The sequence below is a fragment of the Wyeomyia smithii genome, chromosome 1 (genome assembly GCF_029784165.1).
Source record: "Wyeomyia smithii strain HCP4-BCI-WySm-NY-G18 chromosome 1, ASM2978416v1, whole genome shotgun sequence".
In the NCBI taxonomy this organism is placed as follows: Eukaryota; Metazoa; Arthropoda; class Insecta; order Diptera; family Culicidae; genus Wyeomyia; species Wyeomyia smithii.
In genome coordinates this window covers 133,253,909-133,279,216 of record NC_073694.1, presented here as the reverse complement: position 1 = coordinate 133,279,216, position 25,308 = coordinate 133,253,909, and the positions used below count along the sequence as shown (strand labels likewise).

The 25,308-nt window shown below is 38.5% G+C and overlaps 2 protein-coding genes across 3 annotated transcripts in view; one reads left to right on the top strand and one right to left on the bottom strand.

Annotated features, from left to right (window-relative positions):
- LOC129717802 (uncharacterized) overlaps positions 1-17,280 on the bottom strand; it is a 33,969-nt gene extending 16,689 nt beyond the window's left edge. Inside the window, exons 1-5 of one of the 2 annotated variants that reach the window (XM_055667984.1) lie at positions 17,098-17,280; positions 16,946-17,026; positions 16,600-16,891; positions 16,238-16,320; positions 15,941-16,180 (exon numbers count right to left, since the gene is read on the bottom strand). In XM_055667984.1, the coding sequence (XP_055523959.1) occupies positions 15,941-16,180; positions 16,238-16,320; positions 16,600-16,891; positions 16,946-17,026; positions 17,098-17,152 (751 nt within the window). In that variant the 5' untranslated portion in view covers positions 17,153-17,280. The remainder of the gene's footprint in view (positions 1-15,940; positions 16,181-16,237; positions 16,321-16,599; positions 16,892-16,945; positions 17,027-17,097) is intronic. The other variant, XM_055667983.1, reaches the window with a different exon arrangement.
- A 139-nt stretch (positions 17,281-17,419) lies between these two features.
- LOC129717804 (uncharacterized) lies at positions 17,420-20,419 on the top strand. Its single transcript, XM_055667985.1, has 7 exons — positions 17,420-18,177; positions 18,242-18,319; positions 18,468-18,774; positions 18,831-18,913; positions 18,974-19,071; positions 19,143-19,696; positions 19,765-20,419. Exons 1-7 carry the CDS (start codon positions 17,973-17,975, stop codon positions 20,348-20,350), a joined length of 1,911 nt encoding a protein of 636 aa, XP_055523960.1. The 5' UTR covers positions 17,420-17,972; the 3' UTR covers positions 20,351-20,419.
- The last annotated feature ends 4,889 nt before the right edge of the window (positions 20,420-25,308 follow it).

Here is a 25,308-nt window from a genome sequence, read left to right as displayed (position 1 = left end):
AATTACACTAGTTTCACTATTAATTTTGTTTTTAACTAACGAATATTTATGACACTTATCGTTATTGTTCTTACAGTAGAAAAGCTAATAAAGGCGATATTCTGGGAGCGGCAAGGAGAGCTCCGTAGCCGCGGGGTCTATATTCCGCTATGACAAGCGATTGATCGTTGGTTCGAAACTAAGTAGAATAAGGCCATTTAACATTTGTTTGTTTGTTTGTGATTTGTACCATGTTTAATGTGATATGAATGTAATGAATGGCACGTGCAAAGTGATTGTTCCATGCAACAATTCTGTATTTTAGTTGCCAAGCCTGCAATATTTCGCGCGACTGAAACTCATTTATTTTGATCCACGAAAATAAATTTCGTGATACGTCTGTTCGTGATACTGCCAATAATATGAAGTACGGGTTACAAAAAAAACATATGAAAGTGAAGAGTCCACACAAAGAAAATACTGCAAGGTATACAGCCATAGGGGTTGTATGAAATGGTGACGTGGGACTTAACGGCGTAATAAGACAGCATCCATAAATTACGTAACGTTCATAGGGGAGAGGGGGAGTATCCTTGAGCGTTATGATTTGTTACAGAGAGGAGGGGGGAGCGTTACGCAACAAAATATCTCTGGAGAGACTATCCAAAACCGAGCATTTTTATACTGCAAATTCTTCTACAGTGTTACGTAATTTTTATGGGGGAGTAGGTGTTGGAAGTGAGGGTTTGAAAATTCGGTTTTTTAATTGGGTAATTTATGGATGTCGCCTAAGAGGCGTTTTTTTGCTCGCTCGAACAAACAATACCGTTTGGTGAGCAGACGGTACGTGTCACTTGTGTTTTTCGGTATAGTACAATAGACGTTCAGCACCCGGAGTAAATACTCGCGCCACCGGGCGCTGGTTACTCCTTGCGGCACAGAACGCGTGCTACTTGTGTTTTCGGTACCGGTACTGCAACGACAAAAGCCGTTCAGCAGCCGGAGCAAATTCCCCGTGCCGCCGGGCGCCTTCTATCCCCTAGCGGTGTAGAAGACTGTACATTGCTTGCAGGCAGTTTGTGTTCTCGATACTACTATATGAACCGCTCAGCTGCTGAAGGAAGTTCTCCGCAGCGCCAACTGGTGGCCCCTAGTACTGGTCCAGCAGCAATACTCAGAGAGAGAGATATGCGAAAGAAATGTTGTGATCTAAACGAACAAGAAGGGTAACACATTGAAAGGTATTGCAATCAGGTTCAATAAAGAATATATTTATTTTCACACGTTTTTCATGTTCTATTTTTAAACAATGAATTGAGAATGCTTTATCACAGTGATTTTGAACTGAAGGTTCACAAACCTTTTATATATGGTCAACAAAATAGTGATCAACTATGGTGAAAGTAAAAAAAATTAAACATTAACATAAAATTTAACATCTACATGGTTTTTCTGATGCACTATATCATTCCCCAGGGCTTCCATCGTCACCACCGGTTATACGATTCGAATGAAAAAGTTAGTTAACTAGCGCTTTGAGAAGAGATCTGGCACCTCTGACATGGGAAACCTGATTGCCAAAATGACGGTTTTTTCATCGCTTATCTCTCTCTCTCTCCCATTCGTTGTTTTGCTTTCGTCTTGATTAGACGCAAATTGTTTATCTCCGTTTGATTCGCAAAATAACAATACACGAGTTATCGTACGGGTGTTTTTTTTTGTCGATCAGTTCTTGTGCTGCGCGATAACAATAGCCTGCAGTTTATCGGCAGAAACATCTTCTGCACACTGGTAGGGGCAGGCTACCCCGCCAGTGATCTAATACGCAGCTGATATATCAGCAAGAATAATTCTCCCGCACCGCTGTTACCCCGCTAGCAGCACGGACCATCATACGATCGAGCGAGTGGAAGTCAACTACAAGTGGCATCTACAAGGTCGAGTGTAAGATACGGCCACTGTGTCACAACACGAAGCTGGATAGTCATTGTTTGTTCTGCGGACACACTCGATTAATCCTACTATCAGCCGTGAGGTCGTGACTTAGACGTTCGGTGAAGTAGTCACTTTAGAATTTTTATCATTATTATTAATAGTATTATTATTATTGTTATTATTATAATTATTATTACTATTATTATTATTATAATTATTATTATTATTATTACTATTGTTATTAGTATTAGTATTACTGCCTTTTTTTTATTTTGATCCATTGTGGTTTGAAAAATTGTTTTTAAAATTTAATAGCAACTACTTGACCCCCCCCCCCCCCCCACATTCGAATATTTATCGTTTGTGTGCGGTAGAGCGTAATGCTCCAGCAAAATGGACGACATGCAGGTGCAACTATTCCTGGATGTGGAAACAAATGGGGAAGAGATTGAGATCCCCCCCATCAATTCCCCTCTACCTTCCCCGCTACCTAGCCCCGTACCAAGGGTACCGGCAACACGGGTGAAAGCTTACCCAGATGCTTCGAAAGGTCCGTTCGTAGTTTTCTTTAGGCCCATAAAGAAGCCTCTTAACATTATACAAATAGGCAAGGACCTGGTAAAACAGTTTTCGGACGTAACCGAAATTACAAAGGTTAGACCGAACAAACTGCGAGTTGTCGTGAGTAGCTTGAAGCAAGCAAACGCAATTGCTAGCTACGAGCTCTTCACGAGAGAGTACCGCGTGTACATCCCTGCCAGGGACGTGGAGATCGACGGTGTGGTTACCGAAGGAAGCCTCACGGTCGATGACATTTTGCGTCACGGGGTTGGCTGCTTCAAGAACCCCCTGATTCAAGATGTAAAGATACTGGATGTCAAGCAATTGCATTCAGTATCCATCGAAGAAGGGAAGAAGAAATTCCTCCCTTCTGATTCCTTCCGTGTAACATTCGCCGGATCCGCACTGCCGAACTACATCTCTTTGGACAGGGTTCGTCTGCCTGTACGCCTGTTCGTACCGCGGGTCATGCATTGCCAAAACTGCAAGCAGTTAGGTCATACAGCCACCTACTGCTGCAACAAGGCACGCTGCAGCAAGTGCGGAGGCAATCATGCTGAGACCGCTTGCAGTGAGGATACTGAAAAGTGTCTTTACTGCGAGGGAACTCGGCATGACCTGTCGGCGTGTCCCGCGTACAAACAGCGCGAGGAAAAAATTAAGCGTTCCCTTAAGGACCGATCAAAGCGCTCTTTTGCAGAAATGCTTAAGAGGGCTGAGCCACCCTCGACAGGAAACATCTTTTCCTTTTTGCCAACCGATGAGGGTACATCTGACGATCCCGTCGAAGGGTGTTCTTATGCCTTGCCAGAGGGATCTAGGGAGAGGAGAATGCTCAACTCTCCTAATCTTTCTCGCAAAGGTCGTAAGATAACCCCTAGCGGAATGACCAATAAGACAACACAAAAAGGAAGCGGTGAAGAAAAACCGAAGCAAATGCCCCCCGGTTTTAATTTCAAATCAAACCAGGAGTACCCACCGCTTCCTGGGGCACCAAAAACCCCTCTTGCACCCATTTCTCGATCAGAAGACATAAAAGAAACAGGGTTCATAAAATTCTCTGATATTGTGGGCTGGATATTTAAAACATTCAACATACCAGATCCCCTACAAAATATTCTTCTTGCCCTTCTCCCTACAGTGAAAACCTATTTGAAGCTACTTACAGCAACTTAGCCCCTCATTTCAGCTATCGTATCTTTCGATGACTAATACGTCGAAAGAGGTTAGGAATTTTGTCACTGTGTTACAGTGGAACTGCAGAAGTATCATCCCCAAATTCGATTTATTTTCACATTTGATAAACACATACAATTGTGATGCGTTCGCGCTCTGTGAAACTTTTCTCAATTCAAATGACCAACTTAATTTCCACGATTTCAACATCATTCGTCGAGATCGAGACTCACACGGTGGAGGGGTACTTTTGGGGATCAAAAAGTGCTATTCTTTTTGCAGAATCGACCTCCCCTCGATCTCGAATATTGAAGTTGTTGCCATTCAAACGAATATGAATGGAAAAGGCCTTTGCCTTGTTTCATTATATATTCCCCCATCCGCGCGGATTGAACAGAAGCAACTCCTTGATATAGCAGAATCGCTTCCCGCACCTTTTTTGATTTTGGGAGATTTTAACTCTCACTGTTCGCTATGGGGGTCGCTGTACGACGGCAACCGATCTTCTTTAATCTGTAACTTGATCGACGACTTCAATATGACAGTTGAATACTGGGGAAGCGACACGTGTACCTAATCCTACAGCACGTGAAAGCGTGCTTGACCTATCCCTCTGCTCGACATCACTAGCGTTAGATTGCCAGTGGAAAGTAATCAACGATCCCCACGGTAGTGATCATCTTCCAATCGTTATATCAATTGATAATGGTTCAACTCCCCCGAACCCAATCAATATTTCCTACGACCTTACACGTAATATTGACTGGAAGTGTTATGAGTCTATTATAGCGCAATCTATCGAGACTCACGAGGAACTTCCTCCGGAGGAAGAATACGCGTTCTTAGCTGGCTTGATAATCGACGCCGCGACTCAAGCTCAGACGAAACCGATACCCGGGGTAACGATTAGACAGCGCCCTCCCAACAAATGGTGGGACAAAGAGTGCTCTGAGCTGTACGCGCGAAGGTCCGCGGCGTATAAGGACTACCGGGAGTACGGCACTATCAACCTGCTTCGAAGGTACGAGGCACTGGGCAGGCAGATGAAGAGCTTAGTAAAGGCGAAAAAACGCGGGTACTGGCGGCGGTTCGTAAACGCGTTGTCGAGGGAAACAGCGATGAGCACTCTTTGGGATACCGCCAGGCGCATGCGGAACCGTGACGTTTCGAATGAAAGTGAGGAGTATTTAGATCGCTGGATACTCGATTTTGCCAAAAAGGTCTGTCCGGACTCTGTACCGGAACAGAAAACCTTTCGCGACGCGTTTGTAGTAACTACGGAAGAGCCTCCATTTTCGATGTTGGAATTTTCAATGGCTCTCCTGTCGTGCAACAATAAGGCTCCAGGGTTAGATAGAATAAAATTCAACCTGTTGAAGAATCTACCCGACTCTGCAAAAAGACGCTTGTTGAATTTGTTCAACAAGTTCCTTGAGCTAAACATTGTTCCGCACGACTGGAGGGAGGTAAATGTCATTGCTATTCAAAAACCCGGAAAACCTGCCTCTGATCACAATTCATATAGGCCGATTGCGATGCTCTCTTGCCTCCGGAAATTAATGGAGAAAATGATCCTCTTACGGTTAGACAAGTGGGTCGAAACAAACGGGTTACTTTCAGATACTCAATTTGGCTTTCGCCGGGGCAAAGGGACGAACTATTGCCTAGCGTTGCTTTCTACTGAAATTCAACTAGCCTTTGCTCGAAAAGAGCAAATGGCTTCTGCGTTCATGGATATTAAGGAGGCTTTTGACTCTGTCTCTGTAGAAGTTTTAAGCGCGAAACTTCATTCGCAGGGACTTTCACCAAATTTGAATAACTTTTTGCTCAATTTGTTGTCAGAAAAGCATATGTATTTCTCACATGGCGATTCGCCAACTTCCCGAATTAGTTACATGGGCCTCCCCCAGGGCTCATGTTTAAGTCCTCTCTTATATAATTTTTACGTCAATGACATCGATGAATGTCTTGCAAATTCATGCACGCTAAGGCAACTTGCAGACGATAGCGTTGTATCCATTACTGGTAGCGAGGCTAGCGATCTGCAAGGACCATTGCAAGATACCTTAGACAATTTGTCTGAATGGGCTCTTAAGCTGGGTATCGAATTCTCTCCGGAGGAAACTGAGTTGGTCGTTTTTTCTAGGAAGCATAACCCAGCTCAGCTGCAGCTCCTACTAACGGGTAAAACGATCTCTCAGGTTTTGGTACACAAATATCTTGGTGTCTGGTGCGACTCTAAATGCACCTGGGCTTGTCATATTAGGTATCTGACACAGAAATGCCAACAGAGGATTAATTTTCTTCGTACGATTACCGGAACTTGGTGGGGTGCTCACCCAGGAGACCTTCTAAGGTTATACCAAACAACGATATTGTCAGTTCTTGAGTACGGCTGTTTCTGCTTTCGCTCCGCCGCGAACACGCACATTATAAAATTAGAGAGAATACAATATCGTTGTTTGCGTATTGCCTTGGGTTGCATGCAGTCGACCCATACGATGAGTCTTGAAGTGTTAGCGGGTATTCTTCCGTTGAAACATCGTTTTTGGAATCTCTCTTACCGGTTGCTAATTCGATGTACAGTTATGAACCCATTAGTAATTGAAAATTTCGAGAGGTTGGTCGACCTTCAATCTCAATCCAGATTTATGACTTTATATTTTGACTATATGGCTCAAGATATTAATCCTTCTTCATACGATTCCTCCAATGTCGCACTTTTAAATACTTCTATTAATGCTATATTCTTCGACACCACCATGAAACATAACATTTCTGGTATCCCGGATCAATTGCGACCCCAAGAGATCCATAAGATTTTTTCCAATAAGTTTGAACATGTTAGTTGTGATAAAAGGTTTTACACTGACGGATCTAATCTAGATGAGTCCACTAGCTTCGGTGTTTTCCACGAAAACTTTACCGCTTCCTACAAACTCGATGCTCCTGCTTCCGTGTACGTCGCAGAACTTGCTGCTATTCAGTACTCTCTTGGAATCATCGAAACCCTACCCATAGACCACTACTTCATCTTCACAGATAGTCTCAGTGCCATTGAGGCTCTGCGATCGATGAAGACTGTGAAGCACACCCCGTATTTCCTGGGGACAATACGGCGGTTTTTAAGTGCTTTAACAGATAAAAATTACCGGGTTACCTTAGCGTGGGTCCCTTCTCATTGTTCCATTCCGGGCAATGAAAAGGCTGACGCTTTAGCTAAGGTGGGTGCTATTGATGGCGATATTTATGTAAGACCAATTGCTTATGATGAACTTTATAGCATTTTGCGTCAGAGAACACTCAACAGTTGGCAATCATCATGGAACTCAGATGAACTGGGACGGTGGCTACATTCCATTTTTCCTAAGGTATCGACGAAAGCATGGTTCACGGGGTTGGATGTAGGTCGGGACTTCATTCGCGTGATGTCCAGACTTTTGTCCAATCACTACACGTTAAACACGCATCTCTTTCGTATAGGGCTTGTAGACAGTAATCACTGCGTTTGTGGCGATGGCTACCATGACATCGAGCATGTTGTTTGGTCGTGTACCGAATACTGTGGTGTTAGGTCCGAGCTTATAGATCCCCTTCGGGCCCGAGGAAAACAACCGAACGTACCCGTTAGAGACATTCTGGGGAGCGGTGATCTCCAGTACATGACACAGCTATACGGGTTTATAAAAAACGCTGGAATTAAAATTTGATTTTTTTTATCTATTTGCTAGATTACAATTCCCGTCATAAAATGAATGAAAATGATACACCATGGTGGAGACACTAAAACGAAGACTCGGCTCCTTCATGTTCACGCAGACACCTCAGACCAAAACTGCTCAAATGGAACATCACTGCTTAGCCATGTACAAATAAATGAATCCTGTAACTCAATATAGTTAAAATCAAAATTGTAACTCCCCTCCTCTCACCTTAAATCCCCACTAGCTCGTAGTCGGCCGCGAGATATAAAAAATGGGCCTCCCTCTTTTCCCTGCTAACTTAGAATTAAAAAAAAAACATGTACTTGGCTCAGTTAAACATAATTTGTATCGTGCCGTGTCAAATAAACTATTTTTAAACTAAATCTCTCTCTCTCTTCTCTCTCTCTCCCCCTCTCTCTGTCCCTCTCTCTCTTTCTCTCTCTCTCTCTCTTTCTGCCAAGACATCTACTCGATTAACCCATCTAACAGCCAGAATGGCGCGTAAAGGGTGTCCACGATGAAATTGCCACACCATGAAATTGCTCTAACTTTTTAACGGTTAGGTACAATTTAATGAAAATTTGGGTGGATTTAGTTCATAGTGCATTATTTACATCCTGCAAGTTTTAAAGTCCTGTGATCAAAACTCGCGGAAATAGAGTCGAAAGAACAGCTTGTGCGTGATAAAATCTTGCGCATTCATCACGAGAACAAGGATCTCTCGCATCGTTCCATCGCTAAAACGTTGGGAATCGCGAATTCCACGGTGTCGCGAGTGATTAGGCGGTTCGAGGAACGATTGACCACCGATCGGAAGCCCAGAAGTGAAGGAAAAGGTATTCCGTACAACACCAAAAATCACAACCACGTAGTTGGGGCCTTCAACCGAAACCCGAACGCCTCTGTTCGGGATGAGGCTAAAAAGCTGCACCTAAGCCGAAGTTTTGTCCAGAAGGCCAAAACTAAGGCTGGGCTTCGAACGTTCAAGGTACAAAAGGCCCCTAATCGCGACCAGAAGCAGAACAAGTCCGCCAAAACCCGTGCCAGGAAGTTGTACCTCAACATGCTGACGAAAGTTGAATGCTGCATCATGGACGACGAAACATATGTGAAGGCCGACTTCAAACAGATCCCCGGCAACCTGTTTTTCACGGCCAAGGATAAGTTCAGCGTTCCGGAGCATGTCCGCACTCAGAAGATGTCCAAATTTGTGAAGAAACTCCTGGTTTGGCAAGCCATCAGCACGTGCGGGAAGCGGAGTGCACCTGTCGTGACCCAGGACACGATAAACGGACAGGTGTACATGAAAGAGTGCCTCCAGAAGCGGCTGCTTCCTCTCCTGAAGGCCCACAACGTTCCAACAATCTTCTGGCCGGATTTGGCCTCATGCCACTACTCCAAGTACGTGCTGAAGTGGTATGCGGACAATAAGGTCAATTTCGTGTAGAAAATGTTCAACCCTCCCAACACTCCGGAGCTCCACCCCATCAAAAAGTACTGGGTGAAGACAGTCGAGGAACTGAAGAAAGTATGGGTTTACATGCAAAAAACGGTTGATTCACAGGTTGTGCACAATCTTATGGCCGGGGTTAAGGCCAAGGTGCGGGCATTTGCGTATGGACTGTAAATAAAATACGAGTAATATGGTAAAATTAAGTTTAATAGTTATTTTTCAATCCCTGAAAATTTGATGGCAATCGGATGAAAACTCGAATTTTGCGAATCAATTTTGTGTGTGGCAATTTCATCGTGGACACCCTTTAGACACAAAAAGTCTGGTGAAATATTCACATTTATTTTTATTAGTATTATTTTTTTGTTTTCTACAGTCAACCCAGTATTACCAGCCAGCTAAGCTTAATTGTATTTTTAAATAAACGATAAAAGATAAAAAACCTAAATTAATCCACCTAGCGGTCAGACTCAGCCTTTCTCATTCAAACTTATTATTTGTAAAAATAGATTTACATGAATGCTTAAATCCAATAAATGTTTATCCACTCTTTGGGTTCTAAAATATTGATGTTGTAATTAAAGTATAAAATATGAAATTTGACGTAATTTTAGTACTTAAGAAATAGCGAAATAAATGCAATGACTCTTAATTTCGAACAATTTAATCACGAGCGATGCCGGGAACGTTCAAATAGTACGATACCACATTTAAATCATCTTGAGGCCATATATATTGATCGAAGCAGGTAAAGTGTTGAATAGTCTTTGAATTTCTTTTTTTTTTCTAAAACTTTTAAACAGCATATCAAATTGTTATGAAGTTTGTTTTTTGTAAGTTTGAGAGACTCATTTGTATGACACTAGTTATGTTCAAATAAGTCGTGTAATACTTGAGATAATAGACTTTCGTTGTTTTACAAATTAAAGCATAACGCTTGCTTAAGTTTGATTACAATCAAATAAAAAGGTGACGTATGGGGCAGCCAAACTTTGAAACCACGTGTTCAATCATAATTCATCAGTCAACCCTTAACTAGCCCGTTCATCTGATATCAATATTGTTCAAATTGGTTGTGTAGTTTCTAAGATAATGAAGTTTCGTGATTTTCACATTTCGATACATTACAGACGAAGTTACAGTCCGATTACTGCAAAATTCAATAGGGTGTTATGAGGTAGGTAGACCTTTTATTTGATACTAATTCTGTGGAAATCGGGTCAACCATCTCTGAGAAATATGAGTGAGTCCAAGTAAGTTGTCTTGGAATATGTTTCTTTTCATAGCTGGATTTCACATTTTTGAACATAACAGGCAAAGTAATAATCCGTTTGTAGAAAAAATCATTAGGGTCTTATGGGGCAACAAGACCATTCATATGACACTAATTTTATAAAAATCGGGCCAGCCATCTCTGAGAAACATGAGTGAGATTAAATAGTCTCCAGAACACGTTTCTTTCCATAACTTCTGAACCACATGTTCAATCTTCATAAAATTTAAAAGTTAAAAACCCTTAACTTTTAAATTTTATGAAGATTGAACATGAACATTAAGGTAGCCCGTTTATTTGAAACTAATTTTAATCAAATCAGATGTGTGGTTTCTAAGATATTGATGTTTCGTGATTTTTACACTTTGATACATAACCTCTAAACTAGAAATCAGATTACAATAAAATTCAATAGGGTCTTATAGGGCAACTAGACCTTTCATTTGCAATTAATTTCATTGAAATCTGTTCGGTCAGACCATTACTGAGAATAGTGAGTGCGAAAAAAGGTGCACATACACACGTACACACCCACACACAAACATATACACCTATACATGCATATATGCAGAAAATGCTCGATTCGTCTAACTGAGTCGAGTAGTATATGACATTCGGCCATTTGGATCACTTTTCTACCTTTTAATTAGCCAGTGATCGTTAGGAGGAAGTCAATATGTTTACTTTCATTATGTGATTTCACATTTTCATGAACAACTGACAAAGTTACAATCCGATTGCAATGAAATTCAATAGCAACCTATGGGGCAACTAGACCTTTCATTTGACACTAATTTTGTGAAAATCGGTCCAGCCATCTCTGAGAAAAATGAGTGAATTTAAACAACGTCAGGATAACTTTTCTTCACATAACTTTTGAACCATATGTTCAATCATTACGAAATTTAAAACTTAAGGGTTCTAGAGACAGCCCAATTATTTGAAACCAATTTTTTTAAAATCGGTTGTGTGGTTTCTGAGATATTGATGTTTCGTGATTTTTACATTTTGATACATAACCTCTAAACTAAAAATCCGATTACAATGAAATTCAATAGCAACCTATGGCGCAACTAGACCTTTCATTTGCAATTAATTTCATGAAAATCGGTCCAGCCATCTCTAAGAAAAGTGAGTGAGAAAAAAAAGTTGCACATACATACACTCACACACACACACATACACACATACATACATACATACAGAAAATGCTCAGTTCGTCGAAGGGGGTCGAGTGGTATATGACATTCAGCCATTGGGACCACTTTTATACCTTTGGTTTTTCCAGTGATTGCTATACCTTTCTAGGAGAAAGGCAAAAAGATTAAACCTTCGTATAATTCCATTCTTATACAACTTATTTATTCAAGATTCACAAAATGATGAGCTCATCCGATTCCCACTATTATGGGCCACTTTTTGACCCTCCCAGTATTATGGGCCAATGCTCACAGTATTGAGAGCCAGACGAACATTTTTTTTGGTTTCAAAGACTAAAACATTATTTTAAAGAATAATTCCGGCAGTAAGGTTAACATCGAGAGGAACATTAAGCTCAGGCTGGAATATAAAGACAATGAATCAATATTTTGCTCAGTCTTCTTTCATTTTTTTTTGTTTTTCTCATGCTTTAAATATGTATATGTTTTGACAATAAGGGCCTTATAACTCCGTCGGAAAGGGCACATTAGTCCAAGCTAGAACACAAAAGTTCGATTCCCGATACAATCACCTGTCTGGTTAAAAATTTGGTCGACTGCCTTAAAGCAGAAGAATCACTGCTCAAATGATCTTAAGGGTTGCTATTGACCTTTAAAAAAAGATCATGAAAATTCATGATGAACGAGCATTAGTACCAGTTTCTACACTCCATAATACTGGGAAAACCGAATTTCGTGACCAGCATTATGGGCCAATATTTAGCAGCATGTAAAAAAAGTACAAATACGAAATTCAGAGAGGATATTCCATAATTCTATGAATAAATACCAATTATTTATTGTTCCATACATTTTGTTGAATAAAACGATGTTTTTCTACGGATTCTAGCCTTATTAACAAATAATAATAATAAATAATTAACAAATTATAAGCTGGTGGGAGTCTACCGGCATATAGTGGCGAACCAGCCTGTGGCTGAAAGCCACCTTAATAAAGCATTAAAAAAAGTCTACCGGCACTTAAGAGTTTAGCGCGTTAGTGCACGAATTTCGCATAAAAGCCGCATTGAGAAATGTTGTTCGCGTCCATTGAAATTCAATTTGACTTTTTAGAGTTATTGACATTAGTGCTGGGACTTTCAACCGGATATATTCGTGACCGGGTATTCGAAGCTCGGATCACGGATGGATGAACGAATACTATTCGGATGACCGGATACGGATAATCGAATAGTCGGATATTCGGATATCCGGATATTTATCATCCGGATTTCCGCAATTTTTTTTTTGTTTTTTGAAGCCCGTTCAAATAAAACGGAACTCAAAAATGGCTTCTTTCACACTCCCCCATCCCTTCGTACGTAATTTTTTACATAATTCTCATTAAACTATGTTCGAATACAAAATCCTGTCGGACACTATCTGGATATGTGATAGATCCGGATTTTGGATATTTGTCGGAAATCCGAGGTCGGATAACCGGGTGTTTTAATCCGGATAGTCCCAGCACTAATTGACATACGTTAAAAACCAATACAAAGTGTAGACTGGCCCATAATACTGGTTGACCCCTAGTACTGGGATGACTGTATACTGAGATGCATTCTGTAAAATAGGAAATGAAACTGGCAAATGTTCCGTCAGATTTCAAACGATAATAACAGCATAACCACATGATGGATAACAATAACCAACATGTTGCTGGATAGATAAAATGTTGGACAATTTTGTAATACGCTAGTTATCATTACAGTCAAACCTGTTCTTGTGCGACGGATAGGGACCGCATGAATCGCATAAAAAACCCGTCTGAAACCTCACGTGTAGCTATAAAACAAGTTTTCACAACATTATTGAAAAATATAAACTGTATAAAACATTTTCATTTGAAATTAATTCGAAACAAGATGATTCTGATTTAGAGAATACCTATGAGAACATTTTTAAACGTCTGATTGATAAACGTAACTTTTATTAAACATACTATTCCTTCCAACCGCTATCCTCCGTAGGCTAGCAATACGTGACTTTTTCTACGTAAACTGGCTCAAATAGTAATTGTCTGACGCAATACATATGTAATACGTTAAAACTAATTTCGAGGATCGGATAAACTAAACTGCTGAAAATCTCGTCGAATGTGGTCCTTTTTCATATACCGCACAAAACAATTCTCACAAACAAAAAAAAACGCATATAAAAGGTCGCACAAAATAAAATTCGCACAAAAACAGGTTTGACTGTATTATTTCATTGCTATGCGGTAAAAATCGATGAAAAGTTTTAAGGACAAATTTACGCGAACAATGAACCAATCTCATGCGAGCATTCCTAGCACAGACGACGTGAACCATTCCGTGATATTCTCTGTATCAATATCAAAAAAATCCTGCTGTTAGCGCGTAATGAAAACTGATGTCTTGAAAGGAAACATGCTGGTAAAAGCAACAATACTGTACAGTATTTGTGGAGCAGAGCGCCGCAGGTCTCTCGTCGTCTATGATTGCAGCGGTACACTTCTATTCGTACATTTCGTATTACACTGTTCGTATTACAGCGGTACTATTCGTATTGCAGTGGTACACTTATATACGTACATTTCTATTCATTCATGTGCAATCGAGGAAAAACTGCAAAGCTGCTGCTGATGGTGATTGAAAGTTTATCTAATGAATATTATTACCGTAATTTATTCAACAAATATTGAACATTTTTGCAACGGTTATAAAGGTTATAAGTAATAAGTTATTTTGACGTAGGACTACGTCTTATCGCACTATACCGGGATACATTCTGCGGAAACTAAAACCAAAGTGTGACGTCGGAATGAATGATTTCAAACGGTAATACTGATGTAACCACATGATGGATCACAATAGTCAATATGCCGTTGGATTGATAAAAGGCGACGTACGCAAATTCCGTAACGCTAAAAATCTAGATTTCAGACCACCTCCCCCCCCCCCCTATGCCCCTCCTATGTAACGTTAGGTAACGTTCGACATGACTCCCCCCCCCCTAAAATTACGTAACGTTGATCAGCCTGACCCCCCTCCGAAATTTTCATTTCCGAGCAAACATCACAGTTACGTAACTGTCTCTACTACCCCCCTCCCCCCTACGTAACAATAAGTAACGCAGGCTCAACCCCCCTCCCCCCTGCATGCGTTACGTAATTTGTGTACGACGCCAAATGATAAACAATGTTTTAATACTTTAATTATCATTATCATTTCATTGCTTAACAGTGAAAATTGAATAAAAGTTTCAAGGTCGAATTTTTACGAACAATATACCAATCATATGCGAGCACGCCTAGCACAGACTTCATGAGTAGTCACCAACTGCTTGCTACGGTAACCTTTATATTAGCGGCAAAAAAATTTGACAGAATCTCCCCGTCCCAATAGGTCAACTAATGTTTTCTGCCCTGAGCCTATACTATTTTGATGTCTTGAAGGTGAAGCTTTTTCGGGGAGTTCGTAACCACCTCCTTTATCAGACAGTTTATTTATTTATTTATTTATTAAATTAACGAGGTTCTAACCATGTGTTGGTCATTCGCCTCGAAATCAGACAGTTTAACGATCTGCTGTTAGAATGTTATTAAATCTGATGTCTTGAAGGAAAACATGGTGATACAGGCGCTGCACCGAGGCATGTATGAATAAAGCGCTTGTCACTCGTCGTCAATCAGTGCAGTAGAACCCGAACCCAAGTGATGACTACATTGCCGCTGTCGACGCACACACACACAAACCCTGGCTGCTTTTTCCATGGTTGAATTTCTTAATTTTCGAATTCAGGCACCTAACTTCCAGATAGACGTAGTCTTGGGTCAAAACACGTAAAATTTCAGACAAACCAACGCGTTGTAACGTCACACCACATTATCACTCCCCAAAGTGATACAAACAAAGTAAACAAATCTCTCAGGCATCTTTCTTATATGGAATTTTGTGTACTTGAAAACATATCAAGTCAGAGTAAAAAATATCTTCCAACAGAATAGTCAAAACATTATAACGTCACGGTCGAATGTGTCATATATAAATTATAGAAAGATTATTGAAGGATTGTGTTAGTTTTATTTTAATTTCAATTTTTTTTTTTTTTTTTGAAGTGTCACAAAACTTTGTTGTGTTTTAGATTTTTTGTATTGAGTCATGATCAGGGATGCCACATATATAGATTAATCTGTATTTTACAAATTTTTGGGCCTAAGTAACGTTCAGAATCTGTATATATAGATATACAGATTTTCGTCCAAAAGTACAGATTTACAGGTTTTTCAAAATTGACATAAATTTTTATGAATACTCCAAATTTTATTGCATTGAATATTTAGCAAGTTGAATATATTTTCAATTTCTCACACGTTACAGCTCAAAAATGGATGTTGTATATGTACCATAACAACTCAAAAACACCAAGTTCTCTATGTTTCGACAATACAGATTTTTTTACAGATATTTTTGTTCCAGATACAGATGCTCAGAGTTTTTCAAACGAAAATACAGATTTAAATGTGGCCACCCTGGTCATGAGTCTTGAGAAGTAAACTTTTGCGGGGGTCCGGAAGCTTGGCCACCTAGAGCTCCCCAAATCCGGCTATGAACCCAGGTTAAAAATGTCCTTGATAATAAACATTATCGCAACAATGAAATAGAATGTAAAACATAGCACTCATGGCACTCACCAATAGCATCCACCGTGGACCCGGTTTCAATACCAATCCAATCAATATAATTGGATACCTCTAGAAGCGATCCATCGTCTTTAACACCCAGTGCTACAACAAAAGGATGAGTGCGATGATTGGAGACAGCTGGAATTTCCAAGAAACTGTGCTTCACTTTCTTAGCTTCTGTGAAACAAAATGCACGTTCAGAAAGTTGGCATCTTATGATAGTCTTCGACAAATTTCCGCTGAGGTTATCTACAACAGTTGAAGAAGTCAGAGTTGTATTCGAATAACGTGTTTATTGGGATTCACCGCGAGTTGTATATTCAATCACTGGAAATCCGCTACTGGTTGGCGTTGTCCAGAAGCATGCTGGTGTAGTCTGTTTGCCTACACTATAAATAGATGCGTGATAAAAACATACCGAACATGTTTTAATGGTGCATTGAGGCAAAAAAGATATAAAACAAATCATTACGTTTGCAATTTTTAAAAACGCTTCCAAAAGGCAATATTATTTTTCGAACCTTACACGATGCGCAAATACCCAGCCGTAAAAATATACACTCCTTCAACAAAACGCAAGATTTGTTGTGTATTGCTATACGAGCGCAACATGAATGCCCCTTTCATGAAAATTGCCCCAGTGTACCAATATTTATTATTTATCTTACGCCAAACTTGTTCTGAGATGCAGTAGAGCGACGTCGAGACTGAGATGATATGATATTGATTTCACTTCCCAGCTCCCGAGACTAACGTTGTGAAAACTGATCGTTTTTGGATTTTCCGATGCGCAATGTTTTGTGGTAAGAATATGACTGCTATCAACAATCACTCCCGTGCAGCGTAGATCGTTTGTATCCACCTTTACGACATGTGAAAAACTTTTATCCTCGTATGGCTCTCTGTGAATTGAGCTCGCTAATCCCTCTTTAGCGTTCTTATAGTACGTGAAAGGACAGTCTAAAATAATGTATAGCCAAATTATTTTTGTTAATTTTTAATTATTTTACTAACCTTTTATACTTTGTTCATCATTCGGTATAATCGGATTCAACGAGACTGTTTGTGACACCGATACCTTGCCCGGAAAAAGCTCTATTCAATGCATGAAAAAAGCCAAAGTTATTTCAAATATGAATTTAGATGTAATTAGACAAGATTTATACCTCCACCGACAAGTAGTACACCTATGCAGCTTAATAACAAAACATGTGCGATCATTATGACTTAATTTGACTATGGTTTTTGTTACTAATTGAGTAATATTATAATGATTATACGGTTATACGCTGTGTATAGTGCTGAACCGACTTTACTTCACGAGCACTGGCACAGAACTAATAAAAATAAACCTCTCAATAACGGAAACGACTTCGGAGTGTGGATATTTGTAATAGAAAGATTGAGAATTTTTAGTTATGTTTTGTGAAGCACAATAATTGAATAGGTTTAGTAATAATCTAGTGTTTGTCATGTGACGCCGTGAAAGAATATTAATTTCAAATATAAAATAGAAACTTTACCAGTACTTTATACACTACACAGCAACTGTGCAGTTCTAACGGTCTGCGTACAGCTGAAATTTAAGGTTTCCAGCAGCGTCGTTTACTAAGCGTCGCTACAAAATTATCTCTAAATATATCCAGATTACAAATGATTTCTATAGCAGCTAATTATCAAAAATTATCTGGTGGAAATAACGAAACTCTATTATCTCAGATTATACGTGACCGGTTTAAAAAAATAATATCAAATGAACGAGTAGTGCTACAAACTTTTGACTATTGAACACCACAAAAATCAAACGTGTAATTCGAAAGTTACGGAATGAAACGAGATAAAAAAAATAGTTTGAAATCACATTTTCAAGAATATGTAAATTATTTGAAAAATGATTGTAAACCAGCCACTATAGTTTAAATTAATCATCCTGAGTAAAGAGCACTCAGATTTTTGACCTAGCCTATGAAAATCACACAACCAGAGAGGATTGATTGTTTTTTTCGCTCTTAATTTGAAATTCATGCATATCAGCTCATGAATGACGATCAAGACACCACCAGTGGTGAGCATAACGCGTGGTAGTCGCGATTCCGCCTTGGCTGCGTTTGGTCCACGCGAGTTTGCTGATTTAAGTAAGCTTCGAGATTCACCGGTGATTTTTTGGAAGGTTCTGCTAATTCAATGTTACATCATCATGTATAACTCAGCGATACTTGTTCTTTCTTTGTGTGTGGCAATTCTAAGTAAGTTAAATTGTTTTACTCTTATTGAACATATGTGGCTCAACTGAGAAAGGAATATATACAGTTTCAGCCGAAAATTACGGAGGAACATTTATGAACTATCAAAACTCTTTTCTATCATATGAGCAAAAAGGATTAGACGGTAAGTGTTTAATGTTTGGATTTTTGATTCAATACTGACTATTTAATATATTATCTTACAAAAACTACGTGCAATGCAACAAATAACCAAATTATGATCTTATGATATTTATGATACTATCCTAGACGTAATTCACTTTTTGTTCCAGTATGCCCTTTTACTTATTTCAAAGAGTCATGTTCAGATTTTGCCCACATCGTACTTATAAAACCATCGATAATGGCAAACACTGCAGAAAATGAAACGGATCAATTTTGTCTTGGAACATTGATTAGCGAAAATTATGTTCTAACGACCGCAAGCTGCGTGCATTCAGAAGGCATAACTGTTCTGGCAAACAGGAATGATGACATCATTGTTGCTTCTACTTATATGCATCCTGATTACAAACTTTTGCCAGAGCAAGGTATGAGTGAAAACAATTTGGCAATTATCAGACTCAACACTACCCTACAGTAAGTACCATACAACATTTTGGAAATTGGAAATCTAGCTGATATTTTTTTTACAGTTTCGATAGAAATGTAGTTGCAAGTTGCCTGTGGGATTCAAAGTCATTGCAAATGTACACAAAAATACAGGAAATTGATTTTGGTAAAGTTGCACAGAGAAAAAAAACTAAAGAACAATTGATTTATATGTTATACATTTCAGATCGAACCACGAAACGATTAGAACAGAACTCAACAGTCTGTTCGGGTGATACGAAAAATGCATGTCTCGAATCAGCGATTATTTCATGGTGCCGAAAAGTAACTGAAAGGCTATTAACATGTCAACTTGCAAGTCAAATATGTTATGAACTTTTTATTAATATTTTCAGAAATCGCCCACTGGTATTTTACAGATAAGAGAACTAGGGAAATTTAAAATGCATGCAATGATTGCTAGTTTCGGTTGTACTAAGGAAAATCACATTGTTCCAATATCCCAATACCTGCCATGGATTCGAGAAGTCACTAAAAATATACTTATTGAATACAATCTAACCGATATTGGTTTAGGAGAAAAGTGCTTCAAAAACGATGGTCAAATTGGGGTGTGTTTACCTACGGAGCAGTGTCCTCAAATTCACAAAAACTTCAAAGCGCTTCTTAAAAATAATTCAATTAGCATATGTGGATTTGAAAGTGGTGATGCTTTGACCTGCTGTACTACAGCTGATATGCTAATTGGAACCGAAACTGAAGAGCTATTCAGCGGTATTGTAGAGCAGATAGAAAACTGCGAAGTTCTTTACGATGAATTTAGGCGTACTCCAGAGGAGCATCAACTGAATTCTCAAGTTGCCATTATCAACGTCAATAATTCACTACGTTGTACAGCCACACTTGTTACAACTCGCTATCTCATCACGTCCGCACAGTGTATTTATAAGTAAGTTATTAGAAAAATCTGTTGCTTTTCAGAAAATACAATATTAAAATTTTTTTTTTCATTTTCAGTACTGACAAAGCTAATACTTCAGTTTGGTTAGGAATTGAAGACCACGTACATAATGTGGCACAAAAAAATGAAATTCACTCAACATATGTTCATCCCAAATTCAACCCCAAAACGAGTCGCTTCAATGTAGCCGTTATTATGCTCAAATATCCAGTATTGGTTCAACATTTTAGCGTACCAGCTTGCTTGTGGCGCGAAAAATCCCAGCTCCCAACGAACCTGGAAGCTGTTAGTTATAATAGTAATGGAAAAAAGGTCACGGTAACTGCCACCAGTCCAATGTACTACAGTGATTGCCGTTCTTTGGAGTACTCTGACATCATTCCGTCAGAGTTATGCGTTCACCTAGAAGCACACTTTGAATGTGCAACCAACAATAATTCACACTTGTGTCAAACACCTGGAAGTGGATTATATGCTAACCTATATTATGGAAAAGACATGAAACCAGTAATGTACCTAGTTGGGATACTTAATCAGGGAGACACGTGCGACAAGGAAGGGCTTGCGATATATACTAGAATCAGTGAATACTATCAGTGGATAAAAAGTGTTATATTCCTATCTGCTCAACAACAAAAGTGAAACTTCTTCATTCAAGCATCTCAAATTTTGTACTTTTTATGAAATATGTAGATATTGCTTATTTTCATGCTATTTTTTTCTTAATTTGTTGCTATTCTTGTTGCTATAACCAGGGTTGATATTTGTTGACACTCTTGAGTGAAAGTGAAAAAAAGCATCCATAAACGTTATTTTTTTACAATCCTTTCAGAGTTCTCCCTTCCCGCTTTTTGCTTGGAAGTGAACTGTCAAACCACCTCATTATATTTCAGGCGATGGAAGCAAGACAACAAAATCAGTTTATCAGTTAACGAAGATTGTCGAGGCATCGGTCAGTGTCAGTGAAAAAGTGTTTCGGTGAGGTTTATTTTGGTTAAGTGGACTGTTTGTTTTTCTTTTTCGCTTTGAAGTGAAAATCATTTGGTTGGATTTGTCGTCAAATTTTATTCCGTAACCGTGAACGATGCGCGCGATCTATTTCATCTGATTATAACAGCACGTTACTAGGACGAAAATCTAGTGTATCTGAAAGAGTGCTGCGATCATTGGAAGTGAAAATTGGAAATGATTGGCTGTAATTTTCGAAGAATTTTGCTGGGGAAAATGACTTTTATCAGCACTGGCTATAACGACTAAGGCTGATTGAGTAAAACTTAAATTATGACAGAATTATTAGAGCAATTCCACAAAAAACGGGCAACCAATTTATTCGACCATTTTTGATTTGGCTGAAACTTTGCATAGATGTTTCTATACGCAAAAGATGCCATTTTGTACTATTTGTTTAATTGTTTCTAACACAACTCATTTTTGAGAAGCTATTGAAAAATGCTATTTTTGGAACGCATTGATGATCACAAATATTTGAAGAGTCAAAACGATATGTTTGATCGGTATGACGCCTTCGGCAAAGTTGGAAATAACAATTTATTTTTTTATTTAGTATACTCAAAAAAAAATTTTTTGTGAAAAAACGTTAAAATAAAAATAAAAATTATCTAAAAAAGCTCATTTTTTTAAAAAATTTTTTTTTAAAACTACAAAAGATTACCTAAACAATGAAACCGGTCCGATCCTGTAAAAATCAACAAAAAAAGTTATATTTTGAAAAAAAAAATATTTTTCGATTTTTTTGAAGGGCATATTTTTTTTTGGAAGGACAAAATTTTTATCTACAATTTTGCCGAAGACACCATGTCAATCAAACAAACCGTTTTAGCTGTAAAAATATTTGTAATTTCTCATAGACCACTAGAATTAGGAATTAAAAATATTTTTGCAGTCTGAACGGTTTGTTTGATTGGCATAGTGTCTTTGACAAAGTTGTAGATGATGATTTTGTCCTTCCATAAAAAATATACCCTTTGAAAAAAATATCAATTTTTTTTCCAAAAAATCATAGCTTTTTTTAATATCTCCACAGACAAACAGACCTGCCTCTTCGAAGAAAAATCCTGAAAAATCTTCGTCCTTATTCGAAACGTTACACTCAGGCGCCACCGTGTGAGCTTAGTGCCTACTAACTTATTTTCGTGAAACGGTTTTTGTCTTTGCTAATGGGTGGGAACGCTTGCTTTAAATCAACACCAGCGGCATTACTGAAGGTTTTTGTCTTTGATAATGAATGTGCACGCTTGCAACGAATCTGCCCACTAAGCAAAATTTCAAAATTATCGTTATTTTTCTGGTTGATGAAATCATCATCGAATGACACGTCTGTTTGTCTGTGATATCTCCATGATCGGACCGTTTTTTTTTTGTTTAGGTAATCTTTTGTAGTTTTTATTAAAAAATGGGTTGTCAAAAAAATGAACTTTTTTAGTTTCAAAACATTAAAAGAATAGCATGGCATCTTTTGCCCATAGAAACGTTTATGCAAAGTTTCATCCAAATCAAAAACGACAATTAAAAATAAATATTTAAACTGGGACATTTTTTGTGGAACTGCTCATTATTATTAAAAACAGGAAATCATCTATCTAACAGTGTTATCTGGCCTTTCTCAAACGATAACTGTTATTTGTTGAAATAGATTAGTACATATACTTAAATTTTCAGACAATAAAAAAAATTATGTGCGGCGATCGAGAATCAACCCCAGTCGCCATTTCAAAATTTCCAATTCGGCTTCCAGTTTGTAGAAAACAGCCTAAAATGGGTAAATACCTCCCAACATGGGTGTTTCCGTTTTGTGCGTTCTAAGTTGTTTGCTGTTGTGTAGTATTTTGAATTGTAAAACATTGATTATCTGGAAACATTCATATGTTTCGTAACGGCTCAGGAAGGATAGTAAAAAACGAAGTGTAACGTGGTCTCCATGCAAAATTGCGTCACGTGGGGGTAGGGGGTATTAGAAATTGCCAAATTCCACGCTACATGATACAGCCGGAATTCGCTTGTTGGGTTAGATTCCAACTAGCGAATCGTGTTTGTTAAGGCCGTATACACTATTGAGCCAATGGTCAAATATTTGACGTTTTTTCGTAGGGTTTGAGGATTTGTCAAATTTATTTGACTTTAAACACTTCTCTCAAATATTTTTCTACTGTTTGGCCAAACATGTTTAATGTGTTTGTCAGGCAGTGTAATGGCGTTTGTCAAATATTTTGTTCAAAACTTTGTCGTGATTGCCGCTGTTTGCCGCTTTTAAACAGAAAAATTTTCTCTTGGTGAACGGTCACGGATACATACAATACTAGAGAAACATTTCAAAAGGTCCTATCTGCTTTGATCAAATATTTTATCGATCACTTTCATTCAATCACTACAACTTATTGAACACCTTTTATGACACGTTATTTGCACAAGTTGATAGTGGAGGAATCTCTCAAACCTTCTGAACGAAAACCACGCTTGGAGAAGTTACTAAAGTTGAACCATTACCAGAATGAAAGAACGCTCCGGAAAAACGATGAAAGCAGATAGGACCTTTTGAAATGTTTATCTAGAATACTTTCGACAATGACATTTTTCGAAGATCATTCAACCGAAAAATTAACCAGCGAACTTTCAAACCCCGAACTTATCTGGATAGCGGCTGAAAAAGTTTGACGTAAGCCGTCAAACAGTCTGCTGATCAAAAACACCGGCATAGAATTTTTAGATATGGGGCCGTTAAATAATTACGTAAGCATATTTTTCCACTTTTTCAAACCCCCCTCCCTCCCTTGTAAGACATCGTAAGATTTGTTGATAACCCCCTCCCCCTCCCCCTAGTTAGATCTACTGCCAGCATATATAGGTTTTTATTTTATTTTTATCATTATGAAGCAAGCACAGTACTTCGTTTCCTCTTCTGTCCTTTATTCGAGTAATTCCGTAATAGTGTCCTGAAGTTTTATACGGTTTTCTGATTTTTATATATCAGCTGGAAGAGTGCAATTTTCTGAGCAAAACGTAATTTTAAAAAAATGTTTATCATTTTCCTTTGATTTTTGAATGAAGGATTAAAATCTGCTCGAAATGCTTTAAATGACAGTTCTCTCGTATACCGTACATGGGCGAAACGTCATCTAAGACCTTTCGAGCAGTTTTTTTATTCTTCATTACGTTTTCACTCGAAGGAAAACGATAAACATTTTTTAAAAATTACGCTTCACTCAGTAAACGCGGCTTTTTCAAATGATATATAAAAACCGGTATAGTTTCAGGACCCAATTTCCTTTCCATGAATTTTACCGTCCACGCTGTCATGAACATGGTTATTTGAACAGCTGTATTAACAGACCCCCCTCCCCCCTATTTGCTTACGTAATTATTGAACGGCCTCTATGACCAGAAAAATTTCTGTCAAATATTTTCTTAGTGTAATAAGTTTGTCAAATAATTTTGACAAACAGATCTTCGACCAAAATTTTGTCAAAATTTTATCTGACAAATATTTGACGTTTTTCCGAAAAAATATTTGACCGTTTTGTAGGGTTTGACCCTTTCGGTGATTTGACCCTCGTGGGCGAATAGGACAACTGGAAACACGGAATAGGCGAAGAAGAGAAAGGATAAAAGACGGATTTTTAAGAGGTGAATCAACAAAGAAGTTGGATAACTAGAAAACAAAAGATTGAGTTTAATTTCGAGGATATTTTGGCGTCACTACGAATAGGCAGTGGTGCGCCCGGCTAACCGAAAATTTAGCGACGCTAATCGCTAAGCCGCTAACAGGAAAACCCGGAGCTCGATAATCACTAAACGCCAAGCCCACATTAGCGAAACTTTCGTTAGTCGCTAACTCATTATTATGTAAATAGTCATTTCAAGCGCATTGCAATTTACAAAAGTTCTTGGTATGCCAAAAATTCAATCGAACCTTGACCTTGTTCTTCAAAATGCTCAAAATGTTTGTTATACCACAAAAGATCAAAGTGGTCCAAAGCATACAAAACACGAGCAATAATATATAGCGTAGAAATGGGCAAGATCGATCCGGTTTTTGCAAAATCGATCTTTTTAGGTCGATTCATCGATTTTTTGAATCGATTTCTTTGCGCGCGATTTTCTACTGAATCGATCCTTTGGATGGCAAGATCGTTTTTTTTTCGCCTGAAAAATAAATGTGTGCAAAACGGATTCAAGACAATAGTGATTGCATTTATTGTTGCTAACGTAATCTGCGGCCGAATTCCGAGAACACTGTTTTTTGAAGAGAAGAAAATTTCTTTATTGATAGTATACAAAATTTTTTTCTTCTCTCCAAAGAAGTGTGTGCTCGGAACTCGGACACTGATCTGAAAAATGTGTAATTTTTTTACCGGGATGACCATAGTTTAAAAATGGACTAAAGTTCACCACCCCCACAAGGTTCCAGAATATCCAGCTTTCCACGAACGGTAATGGCACGCTGCCCATTTTGACATTTCCTGTAGGTCAGGGAAGCTGGATAACCTTGTCGTCGAGTTGAAAAAGAACAATCCGCAGCCAAATTAAGTACCTCCAGTATTTTTAACGCAGTAACCATTTTTTTGTCTTTGTAAACGCGACAT

Excerpts from the sequence above, each read along its gene's own strand:
- LOC129717804 (XM_055667985.1), top strand. The coding sequence starts at position 17,973 with ATGACGATCAAGACACCACCAGTGGTGAGCATAACGCGTGGTAGTCGC. Across the intron at positions 18,914-18,973 it reads AATACAGGAAATTGATTTTG|ATCGAACCACGAAACGATTA; the intron begins GTAAAGTTGCAC and ends TATACATTTCAG. Across the intron at positions 19,697-19,764 it reads TCCGCACAGTGTATTTATAA|TACTGACAAAGCTAATACTT; the intron begins GTAAGTTATTAG and ends TTTCATTTTCAG.